Raw genomic sequence first — 18,194 nt, forward strand, 5'->3', positions numbered from 1 at the left:
CTGTATAACACTGGGGTACAGTACTGATGGGGACAGGTCTGTCGCTATATAACACTGGGGTACAGTACTGGTGGGGACAGGTCTGTCACTGTATAACACTGTGGTACAGTACTGATGGGGACAGGTCTGTCACTGTATAACACTGGGGTACAGTACTGGTGGGGGACAGGTCTGTCACTGTCTCACACTGGGGTACAGTACTGGTGGGGACAGGTCTGTCACTGTATAACACTGGGGTACAGTACTGATGGGGACAGGTCTGTCACTGTATGACACTGGGGTACAGTACTGGTGGGGACAGGTCTGTCACTGTATAACACTGGGGTACAGTACTGGTGGGGACAGGTCTGTCACTGTATAACACTGGGGTACAGTACTGGTGGGGACAGGTCTGTCACTGTATAACACTGGGGTACAGTCCTGGTGGGGACAGGTCTGTCACTGTATAACACTGGGGCACAGTACAGGTGGGGACAGGTCTGTCACTGTATAACACTGGGGTACAGTACTGGCGGGGACAGGTCTGTCACTGTATAACACTGGGATACAGTACTGATGGGGACAGGTCTGTCATTGTATAACACTGGGGTACAGTACTGGTGGGGACAGGTCTGTCACTGTATAACACTGGGATACAGTACTGGTGGGGACAGGTCTGTCACTGTATAACACTGGGGCACAGTACTGATGGGGACAGGTCTGTCACTGTATAACACTGGGGTACAGTACTGGTGGGGACAGGTCTGTCACTGTATAACACTGGGGCACGGCACAGGTGGGGACAGGTCTGTCACTGTATAACACTGGGGTACAGTACTGGTGGGGCAGGTCTGTCACTGTATAACACTAGGGTACAGTACTGGTGGGGACAGGTCTGTCACTGTATAACACTGGGGCACAGTACAGGTGGGGACAGGTCTGTCACTGTATAACACTGGGGTACAGTACTGGTGGGGACAGTTCTGTCACTGTATAACACTGGGGCACAGTACAGGTGGGAACAGGTCTGTCACTGTATAACACCGGGGTACAGTACTGGCGGGGACAGGTCTGTCACTGTATAACACTGGGGTACAGTACAGGTGGGGACAGGTCTGTCACTGTATAACACTGGCGTACAGTACAGGTGGGGACAGGTCTGTCACTGTATAACACTGGGGCACAGTACAGGTGGGGACAGGTCTGTCACTGTATAACACTGGGGTACTGTACTGGTGGGGGACAGGTCTGTCACTGTATAACACTGGGGCACAGTACAGGTGGGGACAGGTCTGTCACTGTATAACACTGGGGTACAGTACAGGTGGGGACAGGTCTGTAACAGTACAACACTGGCATACAATACTGGTAGGGACAGGTCCGTTGCTGAATAACACTGGGGCGTAGGACTGGTGAAGACAGGTCTGTTGCTGTATAAAACTGTGGTACAAGACTGATGGAGACAGGTCTGTCACTGTACAACACAGGGTACAGTATGGGTGAGGACAGGCCTGTCAGTGTGTGACATTGGGGCACAGGACTAGTGGGAAAAGGCATGACAACTGTATGACACTGAGATATCGAACTGGTGGGGTCAGGTTTGTCACTGTATAACACTGGGGAATAGTAATGGTGGGAACAAGTCTGTCACTGTATAACACTGGGGTACAGTACTGATGGGGACAGGTCTGTCATTGTATAACACTGGGGTACAGTACCGGTGGGGGACAGGTCTGTCGCTGTATAACACTGGGGTACAGTACTGATGGGGACAGGTCTGTCGCTGTATAACACTGGGGTACAGTACTGATGGGGACAGGTCTGTCGCTATATAACACTGGGGTACAGTACTGGTGGGGACAGGTTTGTCACTGTGTAACACTGGAGTACAGTACTGATGGGGGACAGGCCTGTCACTGTATAACACTGGGGTACAGCACTGATGGGGACAGGTCTGTCGCTGTATAACACTGGGGTACAGTACTGATGGGGACAGGTCTGTCACTGTATAACACTGGGGTACAGTACTGGTGGGGGACAGGTCGGTCACTGTCTCACACTGGGGTACAGTACTGGTGGGGACAGGTCTGTCACTGTATAACACTGGGGTACCGTACTGATGGGGACAGGTCTGTCACTGTATGACACTGGGGTACAGTACTGGTGGGGACAGGTCTGTCACTGTATAACACTGGGGTACAGTACTGATGGGGACAGGTCTGTCGCTGTAGAACACTGGGGTACAGTACCGATGGGGACAGGTCTGTCACTGTATAACACTGGGGTACAGTACCGATGGGGACAGGTCTGTTACTGTATAACACTGGGGTACAGTACTGATCGGGACAGGTCTGTCACTGTATAACACTGGGGTACAGTACTGGTGGGGACAGGTCTGTCACTGTATAACACTGGGGTACAGTACTGATGGGGACAGGTCTGTCACTGTATAACACTGGGGTACAGTACCGGTGGGGGACAGGTCTGTCACTGTATAACACTGGGGTACAGTACTGATGGGGACAGGTCTGTCGCTGTATAACACTGGGGTACAGTACTGATGGGGACAGGTCTGTCGCTATATAACACTGGGGTACAGTACTGGTGGGGACAGGTTTGTCACTGTGTAACACTGGAGTACAGTACTGATGGGGGACAGGCCTGTCACTGTATAACACTGGGGTACAGCACTGATGGGGACAGGTCTGTCGCTGTATAACACTGGGGTACAGTACTGATGGGGACAGGTCTGTCGCTATTCCCACTGGGGTACAGTACTGGTGGGGACAGGTCTGTCACTGTATAACACTGGGGTACAGTACTGATGGGGACAGGTCTGTCACTGTATAACACTGGGGTACAGTACTGGTGGGGGACAGGTCTGTCACTGTCTCACACTGGGGTACAGTACTGGTGGGGACAGGTCTGTCACTGTATAACACTGGGGTACCGTACTGATGGGGACAGGTCTGTCACTGTATGACACTGGGGTACAGTACTGGTGGGGACAGGTCTGTCACTGTATAACACTGGGGTACAGTACTGATGGGGACAGGTCTGTCGCTGTAGAACACTGGGGTACAGTACCGATGGGGACAGGTCTGTCACTGTATAACACTGGGGTACAGTACCGATGGGGACAGGTCTGTTACTGTATAACACTGGGGTACAGTACTGATCGGGACAGGTCTGTCACTGTATAACACTGGGGTACAGTACTGGTGGGGACAGGTCTGTCACTGTATAACACTGGGGTACAGTACTGATGGGGACAGGTCTGTCACTGTATAACACTGGGGTACAGTCCTGGTGGGGGACAGGTCTGTCACTGTCTCACACTGGGGTACAGTACTGGTGGGGACAGGTCTGTCACTGTATAACACTGGGGTACAGTACTGATGGGGACACGTCTGTCACTGTATAACACTGGGGTACAGTACAGGTGGGGACAGGTCTGTCACTGTATAACACTGGGGTACAGTACTGATGGGGACAGGTCTGTCGCTGTATAACACTGGGGTACAGTACCGATGGGGACAGGTCTGTCACTGTATAACACTGGGGTACAGTACCAATGGGGACAGGTCTGTTACTGTATAACACTGGGGTACAGTACTGATGGGGACAGGTCTGTCACTGTATGACACTGTGGTACAGTACTGATGGGGACACGTCTGTCATTGTATAACACTGGGGTACAGTACTGGTGGGGACAGGTCTGTCACTGTATAACACTGGAATACAGTACTGGTGGGGACAGGTCTGTCACTGTATAACACTGGGGTACAGTACTGGTGGGGACAGGTCTGTCACTGTATAACACTGGGATACACTACTGGTGGGGACAGGTCTGTCACTGTATAACACTGGGGCACAGTACTGATGGGGACAGGTCTGTCATTGTACAACACTGGGGTACAGTACTGATGGGGACAGGTCTGTCACTGTATAACACTGGGATACAGTACTGATGGGGACAGGTCTGTCACTGTATAACACTTTGGTACAGTACTGGTGGGGACAGGTCTGTCATTGTATAACACTGGGGTACAGTACTGGTGGGGACTGGTCTGTCACTGTATAACACTGGGATACAGTACTGGTGGGGACAGGTCTGTCACTGTATAACACTGGGGCACAGTACTGATGGGGACAGGTCTGTTACTGTATAACACTGGGGTACAGTACTGATGGGGACAGGTCTGTCACTGTATAACACTGGGGTACAGTACTGGTGGGGACAGGTCTGTCACTGTATAACACTGGGGTACAGTACTGATGGGGACAGGTCTGTCACTGTATAACACGGGTACAGTACTGGTGGGGGACAGGTCTGTCACTGTCTCACACTGGGGTACAGTACTGGTGGGGACAGGTCTGTCACTGTATAACACTGGGGTACAGTACTGATGGGGACACGTCTGTCACTGTATAACACTGGGGTACAGTACTGGTGCGGACAGGTCTGTCACTGTATAACACTGGGGTACAGTACTGATGGGGACAGGTCTGTCACTGTATAACACTGGGGTACAGTACCGATGGGGACAGGTCTGTTACTGTATAACACTGGGGTACAGTACTGATGGGGACAGGTCTGTCATTGTATAACACTGGGGTACAGTACTGATGGGGACAGGTCTGTCACTGTATAACACTGGGATACAGTACTGATGGGGACAGGTCTGTCATTGTATAACACTGGGGTACAGTACTGATGGGGACAGGTCTGTCACTGTATAACACTTTGGTACAGTACTGGTGGGGACAGGTCTGTCAGTGTATAACACTGGGGTACAGTACTGGTGGGGACTGGTCTGTCACTGTATAACAGGATAATAAAATGTGAGGCTGGATGAACACAGCAGGCCAAGCAGCATCTCAGGAGCACACCATTTACTCTGACACTATACCTTCTGGTCATAGACCCTGCTAGAACAGGAAACATCCTCTGAGCATTAATTCTGTAAAACCCCTTCAGAATCCTTTCTGTTTCAATGAGATCGCCTCTCATTCTTCTGAACTCCAGTGAGTAGAGTTCCAAATTGTTTAATCTTTGCTCATAAAATAATCCCTCCACGTCAGGGATCATCCTAATGAACCTTCTCTGAACTGCTCCCCAGAGGAGCTCGAACAGTTCATCCACTTCACCAACACCTTCCACCCCAACCTTCAGTTCACCTGGGCCATCTCCAGCACATCCCTCACCTTCCTGGACCTCTCAGTCTCCATCTCAGGCAACCAGCTTGTAACTGATGTCCATTTCAAGCCCACCGACTCCCACAGCTACCTAGAATACACCTCCTCCCACCCACCCTCCTGCAAAAATTCCATCCCCTATTCCCAATTCCTCCGCCTCCGCCGCATCTGCTCCCACGATAAGACATTCCACTCCCGCACATCCCAGATGTCCAAGTTCTTTAAGGACCGCAACTTCCCCCCCACGGTGATTGAGAACGCCCTTGACCGCGTCTCCCGCATTTCCCGCGACACATCCCTCACACCCCGCCCCCGCCACAACCGCCCCAAGAGGATCCCCCTCGTTCTCACACACCACCCTACCAACCTCCGGATACAACGCATTATCCTCCGACACTTCCGCCATTTACAATCCGACCCCACCACCCAAGACATTTTTCCATCCCCACCCCTGTCTGCTTTCCGGAGAGACCACTCTCTCCGTGACTCCCTTGTTCGCTCCACACTGCCCTCCAACCCCACCACACCCGGCACCTTCCCCTGCAACCGCAGGAAATGCTACACTTGTCCCCACACCTCCTCCCTCACCCCCATCCCAGGCCCCAAGATGACATTCCACATTAAGCAGAGGTTCACCTGCACATCTGCCAATGTGGTATACTGCATCCACTGTACCCGGTGCGGCTTTCTCTACATTGGGGAAACCAAGCGGAGGCTTGGGGACCGCTTTGCAGAACACCTCCGCTCAGTTCGCAACAAACAACTGCACCTCCCAGTCGCAAACCATTTCCACTCCCCCTCCCATTCTCTTGATGACATGTCCATCATGGGCCTCCTGCACTGCCACAATGATGCCACCCGAAGGTTGCAGGAACAGCAACTCATATTCCGCCTGGGAACCCTGCAGCCATATGGTATCAATGTGGACTTCACCAGTTTCAAAATCTCCCCTTCCCCCACTGCATCCCTCAACCAGCCCAGTTCATCCCCTCCCCCCACTGCACCACACAACCAGCCCAGCTCTTCCCCCCCACCCACTGCATCCCAAAACCAGTCCAACCTGTCTCTGCCTCCCTAACCGGTTCTTCCTCTCACCCATCCCTTCCTCCCACCCCAAGCCGCACCCCCAGCTACCTACTAACCTCATCCCACCTCCTTGACCTGTCCGTCTTCCCTGGACTGACCTATCCCCTCCCTCCCTCCCCACCTACACCCTCTCCACCTATCTTCTTTACTCTCCATCTTCGGTACGCCTCCCCCTCTCTCCCTATTTATTCCAGTTCCCTCCCTCCATCCCCCTCTCTGATGAAGGGTCTAGGCCCGAAACGTCAGCTTTTGTGCTCCTGAGATGCTGCTTGGCCTGCTGTGTTCATCCAGCCTCACATTTTATTATCTTGGAATCTCCAGCATCTGCAGTTCCCATTATCTCTGTCACTGTATAACACTGGGATACAGTACTGGTGGGGACAGGTCTGTCACTGTATAACACTGGGGCACAGTACTGATGGGGACAGGTCTGTTACTGTATAACACTGGGGTACAGTACTGATGGGGACAGGTCTGTCACTGTATAACACTGGGGTACAGTACTGGTGGGGACAGGTCTGTCACTGTATAACACTGGGGTACAGTACTGATGGGGACAGGTCTGTCACTGTATAACACTGGGGTACAGTACTGTTGGGGGACAGGTCTGTCACTGTCTCACACTGGGGTACAGTACTGGTGGGGACAGGTCTGTCACTGTATAACACTGGGGTACAGTACTGATGGGGACACGTCTGTCACTGTATAACACTGGGGTACAGTACTGGTGCGGACAGGTCTGTCACTGTATAACACTGGGGTGCAGTACTGATGGGGACAGGTCTGTCGCTGTATAACACTGGGGTACAGTACCGATGGGGACAGGTCTGTCACTGTATAACACTGGGGTACAGTACCAATGGGGACAGGTCTGTTACTGTATAACACTGGGGTACAGTACTGATGGGGACAGGTCTGTCACTGTATGACACTGGGGTACAGTACTGATGGGGACAGGTCTGTCATTGTATAACACTGGGGTACAGTACTGGTGGGGACTGGTCTGTCACTGTATAACACTGAGATACAGTACTGGTGGGGACAGGTCTGTCACTGTATAACACTGGGGCACAGTACTGATGGGGACAGGTCTGTCATTGTATAACACTGGGGTACAGTACCGGTGGGGACAGGTCTGTCACTGTATAACACTGGGGTACAGTCCTGGTGGGGACAGGTCTGTCACTGTATAACACTGGGGTACAGTACTGATGGGGACAGGTCTGTCACTGTATAACACTGGGGTACAGTACTGGTGGGGACAGGTCTGTCACTGTATAACACTGGGGCACAGTACAGGTGGGGACAGGTCTGTCACTGTATAACACTGGGGTACAGTACTGGTGGGGACAGGTCTGTCAGTGTATAACACTGGGGTACAGTACTGGTGGGGACAGGTCTGTCACTGTATAACACTGGGGCACAGTACAGGTGGGGACAGGTCTGTCACTGTATAACACTGGGGTACAGTACAGGTGGGGACAGGTCTGTCACTGTATAACACTGGGGTACAGTACAGGTGGGGACAGGTCTGTCACTGTATAACACTGGGGCACAGTACAGGTGGGGACAGGTCTGTCACTGTATAACACTGGGGTACAGTACTGGCAGGGACAGGTCTGTCACTGTATAACACTGGGGTACAGTACAGGTGGGGACAGGTCTGTCACTGTATAACACTGGGGCACAGTACAGGTGGGGACAGGTCTGTCACTGTATAACACTGGGGTACCGTACTGGTGGGGACAGGTCTGTCACTGTATAACACTGGGACACAGTACAGGTGGGGACAGGTCTGTCACTGTATAACACTGGGGTACAGTACAGGTGGGGACAGGTCTGTAACAGTACAACGCTGGCATACAATACTGGTAGGGACAGGTCCGTTGCTGAATAACACTGGGGCGTAGGACTGGTGAAGACAGGTCTGTTGCTGTATAAAACTGTGGTACAAGACTGATGGAGACAGGTCTGTCACTGTACAACACAGGGTACAGTATGGGTGAGGACAGGCCTGTCAGTGTGTGACATTGGGGCACAGGACTAGTGGGAAAAGGCATGTCAACTGTATGACACTGAGATATCGAACTGGTGGGGTCAGGTTTGTCACTGTATAACACTGGGGAATAGTAATGGTGGGAACAAGTCTGTCACTGTATAACACTGGGGTACAGTACTGATGGGGACAGGTCTGTCATTGTATAACACTGGGGTACAGTACCGGTGGGGGACAGGTCTGTCACTGTATAACACTGGGGTACAGTACTGATGGGGACAGGTCTGTCGCTGTATAACACTGGGGTACAGTACTGATGGGGACAGGTCTGTCGCTATATAACACTGGGGTACAGTACTGGTGGGGACAGGTCTGTCACTGTGTAACACTGGAGTACAGTACTGATGGGGGACAGGTCTGTCACTGTATAACATTGGGGTACAGTACTGATGGGGACAGGTCTGTCGCTGTATAACACTGGGGTACAGTACTGATGGGGACAGGTCTGTCGCTATATAACACTGGGGTACAGTACTGGTGGGGACAGGTCTGTCACTGTATAACACTGTGGTACAGTACTGATGGGGACAGGTCTGTCACTGTATAACACTGGGGTACAGTACTGGTGGGGGACAGGTCTGTCACTGTCTCACACTGGGGTACAGTACTGGTGGGGACAGGTCTGTCACTGTATAACACTGGGGTACAGTACTGATGGGGACAGGTCTGTCACTGTATGACACTGGGGTACAGTACTGGTGGGGACAGGTCTGTCACTGTATAACACTGGGGTACAGTACTGGTGGGGACAGGTCTGTCACTGTATAACACTGGGGTACAGTACTGGTGGGGACAGGTCTGTCACTGTATAACACTGGGGTACAGTCCTGGTGGGGACAGGTCTGTCACTGTATAACACTGGGGCACAGTACAGGTGGGGACAGGTCTGTCACTGTATAACACTGGGGTACAGTACTGGCGGGGACAGGTCTGTCACTGTATAACACTGGGGTACAGTACTGGTGGGGACAGGTCTGTCACTGTATAACACTGGGGTACAGTACTGGTGGGGACAGGTCTGTCACTGTATAACACTGGGGCACAGTACAGGTGGGGACAGGTCTGTCACTGTATAACACTGGGGTGCAGTACTGGCGGGGACAGGTCTGTCACTGTATAACACTGGGGTACAGTAAAGGTGGGGACAGGTCTGTCACTGTATAACACTGGGGCACAGTACAGGTGGGGACAGGTTTGTCACTGTGTAACACTGGGGAATAGTAATGGTGGGAACAGGTCTGTCACTGTATAACACTGGGGCACAGTACAGGTGGGGACAGGTCTGTCACTGTATAACACTGGGGTACAGTACAGGTGGGGACAGGCCTGTAACAGTACAACACTGGCATACAATACTGGTAGGGACAGGTCCGTTGCTGAATAACACTGGGGCGTAGGACTGGTGAAGACAGGTCTGTTGCTGTATAAAACTGTGGTACAAGACTGATGGAGACAGGTCTGTCACTGTACAACACAGGGTACAGTATGGGTGAGGACAGGCCTGTCAGTGTGTGACATTGGGGCACAGGACTAGTGGGAAAAGGCATGTCAACTGTATGACACTGAGATATCGAACTGGTGGGGTCAGGTTTGTCACTGTATAACACTGGGGAATAGTAATAGTGGGAACAAGTCTGTCACTGTATAACACTGGGGTACAGTACTGATGGGGACAGGTCTGTCACTGTATAACACTGGGGTACAGTACTGATGGGGACAGGTCTGTCGCTGTATAACACTGGGGTACAGTACTGATGGGGACAGGTCTGTCGCTATATAACACTGGGGTACAGTACTGGTGGTGGACAGGTCTGTCACTGTATAACATTGGGGTACAGTACTGATGGGGACAGGTCTGTCACTGTATAACACTGGGGTACAGTACTGGTGGGGACAGGTTTGTCACTGTATAACACTGGGGTACAGTACTGATTGGGGCAGGTCTGTCACTGTATAACACTGGGGCACAGTACAGGTGGGGACAGATTTGTCACTGTGTAACACTGGGGAATAGTAATGGTGGGAACAGATCTGTCACTGTATAACACTGGGGCACAGTACAGGTGGGGACAGGTCTGTCACTGTATAACACTGGGGTACAGTACTGGTGGGGGACAGGTCTGTCACTGTCTCACACTGGGGTACAGTACTGGTGGGGACAGGTCTGTCACTGTATAACACTGGGGTACAGTACTGATGGGGACAGGTCTGTCACTGTATAACACTGGGATACAGTACTGATGGGGACAGGTCTGTCACTGTATAACACTTTGGTACAGTACTGGTGGGGAGAGGTCTGTCACTGTATAACACTGGGGCACAGTACTGATGGGGACAGGTCTGTCATTGTATAACACTGGGGTACAGTACTGATGGGGACAGGTCTGTCACTGTATAACACTGGGATACAGTACTGATGGGGACAGGTCTGTCATTGTATAACACTGGGGTACAGTACTGATGGGGACAGGTCTGTCACTGTATAACACTGGGATACAGTACTGATGGGGACAGGTCTGTCATTGTATAACACTGGGGTACAGTACTGGTGGGGACAGGTCTGTCACTGTATAACACTGGGGCACAGTACTGATGGGGACAGGTCTGTCGCTGTATAACACTGGGGTACAGTACTGGTGGGGACAGGTCTGTCACTGTATAACACTGGGGCACAGTACTGGTGGGGGACAGGTCTGTCACTGTATAACACTGGGGTACAGTACAGGTGGGGACAGGTCTGTCACTGTATAACACTGGGGTACAGTACTGGTGGGGACAGGTCTGTCACTGTATAACACTGGGGTACAGTACTGGTGGGGACAGGTCTGTCACTGTATAACACTAGGGCACAGTACTGGCGGGGACAGGTCTGTCACTGTATAACACTGGGGTACAGTACAGGTGGGGCCAGGTCTGTCACTGTATAACACTGGGGCACAGTACAGGTGGGGACAGGTCTGTCACTGTATAACACTGGGGCACAGTACAGGTGGGGACAGGTCTGTCACTGTATAACACTGGGGTACAGTACTGGTGGGGGACAGGTCTGTCACTGTATAACACTGGGGTACAGTACAGGTGGGGACAGTTGTGTAACAGTACAACACTGGCATACAATATTGGTAGGGACAGGTCCGTTGCTGAATAACACTGGGGCGAAGGACTGGTGAAGATAGGTCTGTTGCTGTATAAAACTGTGGTACAAGACTGATGGAGACAGGTCTGTCACTGTACAACACAGGGTACAGTGTGGGTGAGGACAGGCCTGTCAGTGTGTGACATTGGGGCACAGGACTAGTGGGAAAAGGCATGTCAACTGTATGACACTGAGATATCGAACTGGTGGGGTCAGGTTTGTCACTGTATAACACTGGGGAATAGTAATGGTGGGAACAAGTCTATCAGTGCATTACACTGAGGCGCCATACCAGTAGGGACAGGTCTGTCACTGTATAACACTGGGGTACAGTCTGGTGGGGACAGATGTGTCACTGTATTATACTCAGGTACAGTACCTGTGAGGACAGGTCTGTCACTTATGACACTGGTATGTTGGACTGGTTGGGACAGGTCTATCACTGTTTATCACTCGGGTACAGGGCAGGTCTGTCACTGTATAATGCTGGGGTATGGGCCTGGTGGGGTCAAGTCTGTTACTGGCACTGGGATACAGTATTTTTGGGGACAGGTCTGTCCCTGTTTAATGTTGGGCTATGAGACTCATGGAAATGGGTCTGTCACTGTAAAAAAAGGTGAAAACAAATATTGTCTCAAGGTCTTGTTCTGATGTTAGCTGAAAAATCATTTGTCTCAATTTAACAAAAGGTCATTCCTGTTTTGTAAACATGACAAAGGTCAAGGGTGACTCACTTTCTGCGTAACAGCAAAATACTGTGGATGCTGAAAGTCTGAAACAAACAGAGAATGCTAAAGAAACTCAGAACTGGCAGCATCTGTTGAGAGACATATAGAGTTAATGTTTCAAGTTCTGTATGACTTTTCTTCAGAATTGGTTCATATTCTCAATTTGGTTCTTAGCAGGAGGATGTGGAGCATAATTCTTAATGGTCCCTCCCACCCCCTCCACTTCTCTATCCCCCATCTCCCACCAGCAGGAATCTTGGATCATCTAAATTTCTGCTGCTTGTGCCCCACCTGATTGATAAGTCCCATTCACAATCATTCATCTCCGTCTTCATTGCAGCTAGCTCCAAAAGAATTTCAACAGAGTATTCTGAATGAATCGCTCATATGTCCTCATCCGCATTTTTCGTGGAGCTTTGGAGGTTGAGGAGTGACCTTATAAAGGTTTATAAAATCAGTAGGGGCATGGATGAGGTGAATAGGCAAGATCTTTTTCCTCGGGTAGGGGAGTCCAAAACTAGAGGGCATGGGTTTAAAATGGGAGGGGAAAGACTTAAACGGAACCTAAGGGGTAACTTTCTCACACAAATGAGGCTGTGTGTATGGAAAGAGCTGCGAGAGGAAGTGGTGGAGGCTGGTACAATTACAACATTTAAAAGGCATCAGGATGGGTATATGAATAGGAAGGGTTTTAAAGGGATATGGGCCAATGCTGGTAAATGAGACTGGATTTATTTAGGATGTCTGGTCGGCATGGACAGGGGTCTATTTCCGTGTTGTACATCTCTCTGAGTTTAACTCAGGATTTGATCCAAGGCAGTGACCAGCAGCAGCCTCTGTGAAGTGTGAAACAGAGTTATAATGTTAGTTTCAGTTCTGAAGAGTAATTCTGAACTTGAAACGTTAATTCTGCTTCTCTCTCCAGGACTGTCGAGTTTCTCTAACACTTCCTGTGTTTGTTTCAGTTTGCCAGCATCAGTAGTACTTTGCTTTTGTTAGAAATGAAAACCCACTTTACTTCTGTCCTCTAAAAAATCTGATAGCCGACTGTGCATTTCCAGGATGTTCCGTTTTCAGTTTGAATGCAAGATGCTCTGCTTTATATTATTTGAAATAGCCCAGTTGGTACAGTACTTCATCGATCTGGAGGGCTTTGGAGAAGCTGAGGTTACTTTCTGTGGGACAGAGGATGTGAAAAGCAGATATAGTGTAGAGGTGGTAAGAACTGCCGATGCTGGACCCAGAGGTAACACAGCGTGGAGCTGGAGGAACACAGCAGGCCAGGCAGCATCAGAGGAGCAGGAAAGCTGACATTTCAGGTTGGGACCCTTCTTCAGAAATGGGGGAGGGGAAGGGGGCTGTGAAATAAATAGAGATGGGGAGGTCAGGCTGGGGAAGATAGGTGGGATGGTGATAAGTGAGTGCAGGTAGGCAGTGGTGGGGATTGGTCAGTGGGATGGGAGGAGCAGATAGGTGGGAGAGAAGATGGACAGGTCGAGGCAGGGATGAGAGGGAGGGTTGGACTTGGGATGAGGCCGGGTGTGGGGAGATTTTGAAGCTTGTAAAGTCACATTGAGACCATTGGGTTGTAGGGTCCTGAGGCAGAGTGTGAGGTGCTGCTCCTCCAGAATAAGGTGACTTACGTTTAAAACAGAGATGAGGAGAAATTTCTTAGAAGGGAATGAATCTGCGGAATTCTTTACCACAGCAGGCTCTCAAGGCTGGGTCATTAAGTCAATCAACATCTTTTCTCTCCTAGCACTGTACACCCCAACCCTACCCCCAACTTTAGCATAAATACTGTTCCCTCCACACTTCACTTCAGCTCTGATTAAGAGTCACCTAGACTAGAAACATTAGCTTGCTCTCTCTCTATTGATGCTGCCCGACCAGCTGTGATCTCCAGCATTTGCTGTTTTCATTAAGTGGATCAAAGGCTGAGAAAGACAGATTTCTAATCAGTATCCAAGGGATGTGGAGATCAGGCAGAAAAATGGGGTTAAGGCTGATCCATGATCTCACTGAGTGGCAGAGCAGGCTCAATGCAGACTGAATAGCCTCCTCATGCTCCTATAGCTTATGACCTCTTTCAGCATGCAGCCACAGGGCAACCAGGGGCTGAATGGCGTCCTTGGTCGAATTCTATACAATTCTACGATGGGGACATTGCAACCCTGCAGGAGTAAAACAGTTAAAAGAAACCACACATGGAAGTGAATGTGCTGATCAGACTGGATTTCCAATTCGAAGTGCATAAGTTGGAACAGTGTGTCCCATTCAGTAGTTTTACTGGTTTCTGACTGTGGGAAAGATTAGCTGCTGAGTTTATGTGTCTGTTTTCCAGTTCGGAGTGCTGCTGTGGTTGATGACATATGTTGGAGCCATATTTAACGGCCTGACCCTCACTATTCTGGGTAAGGAATAAGGCGTGCCTGTCGAAGTTACTAAATCTGTAAAGCCAGCCTGTAGGGTTGTTCTGGCTCCCACTCTGACTCTGCCAGGAGCACACCCCCGGACTGGGAGAAGCCCGGAGTTCCTGTAAGGATTCTCCCTGTTGACACATTTTCAAAGTATTGGTCAAATAGCTTTGACAATGTGAACTGGGCAGCAGAAATTCCCAGGGGGAGCAACAGAACTGAAACTTGCTTAATGACAGACAAAGCATCTGGTGTGAAACTGAATCAGTCAAGCAGGAAGAGCTCAGAACCTGTCCTTGTCCTCTGCTGAGTAAACTGACCTCATGTAAGATGAAACCGAACATGATCTAATTAGCGAAATGGGTCAGGTAGAATTTACCACTTTACTCCTTTTATTGCTTTGCTTTTGAAGAAAACATACACATGGGTAAAGAACCAGGGATGAGAGACTTCAGTTCATGTGCAGAGATTAGAGAAACTGGGATGGTTCACCTTAGAGCAGAGAAAGCTAAGGGAACATTTTATCAACATGTTCAATATGATGAGTAGTTTGTGATAGACCACATTTCCACCTGGCTGGAGGGTCAGTAACCAATTGGCCCAAATTGAAAATAACAGACCAAGAAACAGAGGAGGAAGATTTATTTTTATGCAGTGAGTTAGAACATAGAACATAGAACAGTACAGCACTGTACAGGTCCTTTGGCCCTCGATGTTGTGCCAAACTTTTACCCTAATCCTAACGTCTATCTAACCTCCACCCCTACCTTATACTATCATCCAAAGCCTATCTAATAGCCACTTAAATGCTCCTAATGAGACCGACTCCACTACCCACTTTGGCAATGCATTCCACGCCCCAACCACTCTCTAAGTAAAGAACCTGCCTCTGACAACTCTCCTATATCTACCCCCACTCATTTTAAAACTATGCCCCTTCATAAAAACTACCTCCACCCCAGGAAAAAAATTCTCTGGCTGTCCACTCTATCTATACCTCTGATCATTTTGAACACCTCTATCAAGTCATCTCTCATCCTTCATCATTCTAAAGAGAAAAGCCCTAGCTCTCTCAAACTTTCCTCGTAAGACCTTCACTCCATTCCAGGCAACATCCTGGTAAATCGTCTCTGCACCTTTGCCAATGATTCCATGTCTTTCCTGTAATGAGGCGACCAGAATTGGACACAATACTCCAGATGTGGCTAAACCAGGCTTTTGTATAGCTGGAGCATAACTTCATGGTTCTTGAACTCAATCCCTCTGTTAATGAAAGCTAACACACCATACTCCTCCTTAACAATTCTATACACCTGGGTAGCGGCTTTTAGAGAACTATGGACATGAACTCCAAGATCCCTCTGCTCCTCCACACTGCCAAGAATCTTTCCATTAACCCTGTATTCTGCTTTCAAGTTTGTCCTTCCAAAATGAATCACCTCACACTTTTTAGGGTTATACTCCATCTGCTACTTCTCAGCCCAGCTCTGCACCCTATTAATGACACTTTGTAACCTAGAACAGCTCTCTGCACTGTCCCCAACATGAACTGTCTTCATATCATTCGCGAATTTGCTAATCTACCCTTTCACGCCTTCATCCAAATCATTTACAACAATCACAAATTCAAGAGAACTGAGAACAGATCCTTGTGGTACTCCAGTCATAACTGAGCACCATGTTGAATATTTTCCGGCACTACCACCCTTTGTCTTCTAACCAATTCTGAATCCAATCTGCCACATTTCCCCCTGTCCCATGCCTCCTTACCTTCTGCATGAACCTACCATGGGGAACCTTATCAAACGCCTTACATAAATCCATGTATACCACATCCACTGCTCTATCTTCATCCAAGTGTTGGGCCACCTCTTCAAAGAATTCAATAAGGTTTGTGAGGCATGTTCTACCCCTCACAAATCCATGCTGACTATCACGAATCAAACTGTGCCTTTCCAAGTGACCATAAATCCTATTTCTCAGAGCCTTTTCCAATAATTTTCCCACCACTGACGTAAGACTAACTGGCCTGTAATTTCCAGGGTTATCCTGATTCCCTTTTTTGAACAAGGGAATGATGGTTGCCTCTCTCCAAACTTCCAGCACTATACCCGTTGACAGTGAGGATGGGGAGATCATTGCCAAAGGCCCTCTGATCTCTTCCCTTGCTTTCCACAGAATTCTTGGATAAATCCCATCAGGCCCAGGGGACTTATCTATCTTCAACTTCCTCAAAACTCCTAGTACATCTTCCTTCCTAACTTCAACCTCTTCTAGCCCACCAGCCTGTTTCACACTATCCTCCTCTATAACTAGGTCCTCCTCAGTTGTGAATACCAAAGAAAAGTATTCATTAAGGACCTCTCCTATCTCTTTAGGCTCTGTGCACAAATTCCCTTTACAATCCTTGATCGGCCCTACCCTTTCTCTGGTTATTCTCTTATTCCTCACGTACATGTAAAAGCCTTGGCGTTTTCCTTGATCCTGTCTGCCAAGGTTTTCTCATGCCCCCTTACAGCTCTCCTAAGCCCTTTATTCAGCTTCTTCATGGATAACTTGTATCCCTCTAGACCCTTTGTTTTTGAAACCTTACAGAAGCATTCTTCTTCCTCCTTAACCAGTTGCTTGACCTTACAGCGCCATGTTATGGTCAGATGCACTGTCTGAAAAAATGATGGAAACAGATTCAATAGGAACCAAAGGGAAAATTGTAATAATTCTCAAAGTGTGAAAGTATTGTAGGACTATCGGTAAAAGAGCAGGATCAGAGGGGACTGGGACCAAGTGGAGAGCTCTTTCAAAGAGCTGGCATGGGGTCAATGGACCAAATGGCCTCTAACTGTGCCGTGAGATGATGTACTTGTACAATTGATGACCATGGGGATGAAAAATTATCAGGGATATGCAGGAATGTAGAGTTGAGGTTAAAATCAGTTCAGCTATGATCTTATTGAATAGTGGAATGACTCAATGGGCTGATTGGCCTACTCTTGTTCATATGTTTATATTTAAAGTTACTCTCAGTAATGATGACCACAACACGGATCATTGGTAATCATTTTAAAAACCCATCTGGTTCACTAACATCTCTTTGGGAAGTAAATTAGCCATGCTTACCCGGGCTGGCCTACGCGTGACTCCCTACCCACCACAATGGGTTGGCTCTTATTTGCCATCTGAAATGGCTAAGCAAGCCATTAACTCACCAGTGATTTGGGACAGGTAACAAGTCCAGCCTTGCCAGTGACATCTATGTCCCATGGACGAATAAAGTTTTTAGAAAACACTCCACATGCCCTGATATTGTTTTCTCTTGTTTTCAGCAACAGTTGCCGTCTTCATTGTTCCTTTGGTGTATCGGAAACACAAGGTACGTACTGGAGCCACCTTCTCCACCTCGGCCTCCTGCCATTTACCAGATGTGTACAACCTATAAGGGTTGACATGTAGCAGGAGGTAGAGCTTGGCCTCAGTGCCATGAGGGCAATCGTTGAGTAGCTGATTCCTTCCAATGTCCCCTTGCTGGGTAGTGTGTGTGTGTGTCTGTGTATTTGTGTGTCTGTGTGTGTGAGTATGTCTGTGTGTGTGAATGA

General features: G+C 49.2%; 1 protein-coding gene across 5 annotated transcripts in view; it reads left to right on the forward strand.

Moving 5' to 3' along the window:
- The window catches only part of LOC125447871 (reticulon-1-A-like), a 92,670-nt gene that overhangs the window by 69,251 nt on the left and 5,225 nt on the right, over positions 1–18,194 (forward strand). For 4 of the 5 annotated variants that reach the window (XM_048522660.2, XM_048522662.2, XM_048522663.2 and 1 more), the window contains 2 exons: positions 14,529–14,598; positions 17,925–17,971. In XM_048522660.2, coding sequence (XP_048378617.2) covers positions 14,529–14,598; positions 17,925–17,971 — 117 coding nt within the window. The remainder of the gene's footprint in view (positions 1–14,528; positions 14,599–17,924; positions 17,972–18,194) is intronic. The other variant, XM_048522661.2, reaches the window with a different exon arrangement.

The sequence above is a fragment of the Stegostoma tigrinum genome, chromosome 39, assembly GCF_030684315.1.
Source record: "Stegostoma tigrinum isolate sSteTig4 chromosome 39, sSteTig4.hap1, whole genome shotgun sequence".
In the NCBI taxonomy this organism is placed as follows: domain Eukaryota; kingdom Metazoa; phylum Chordata; class Chondrichthyes; order Orectolobiformes; family Stegostomatidae; genus Stegostoma; species Stegostoma tigrinum.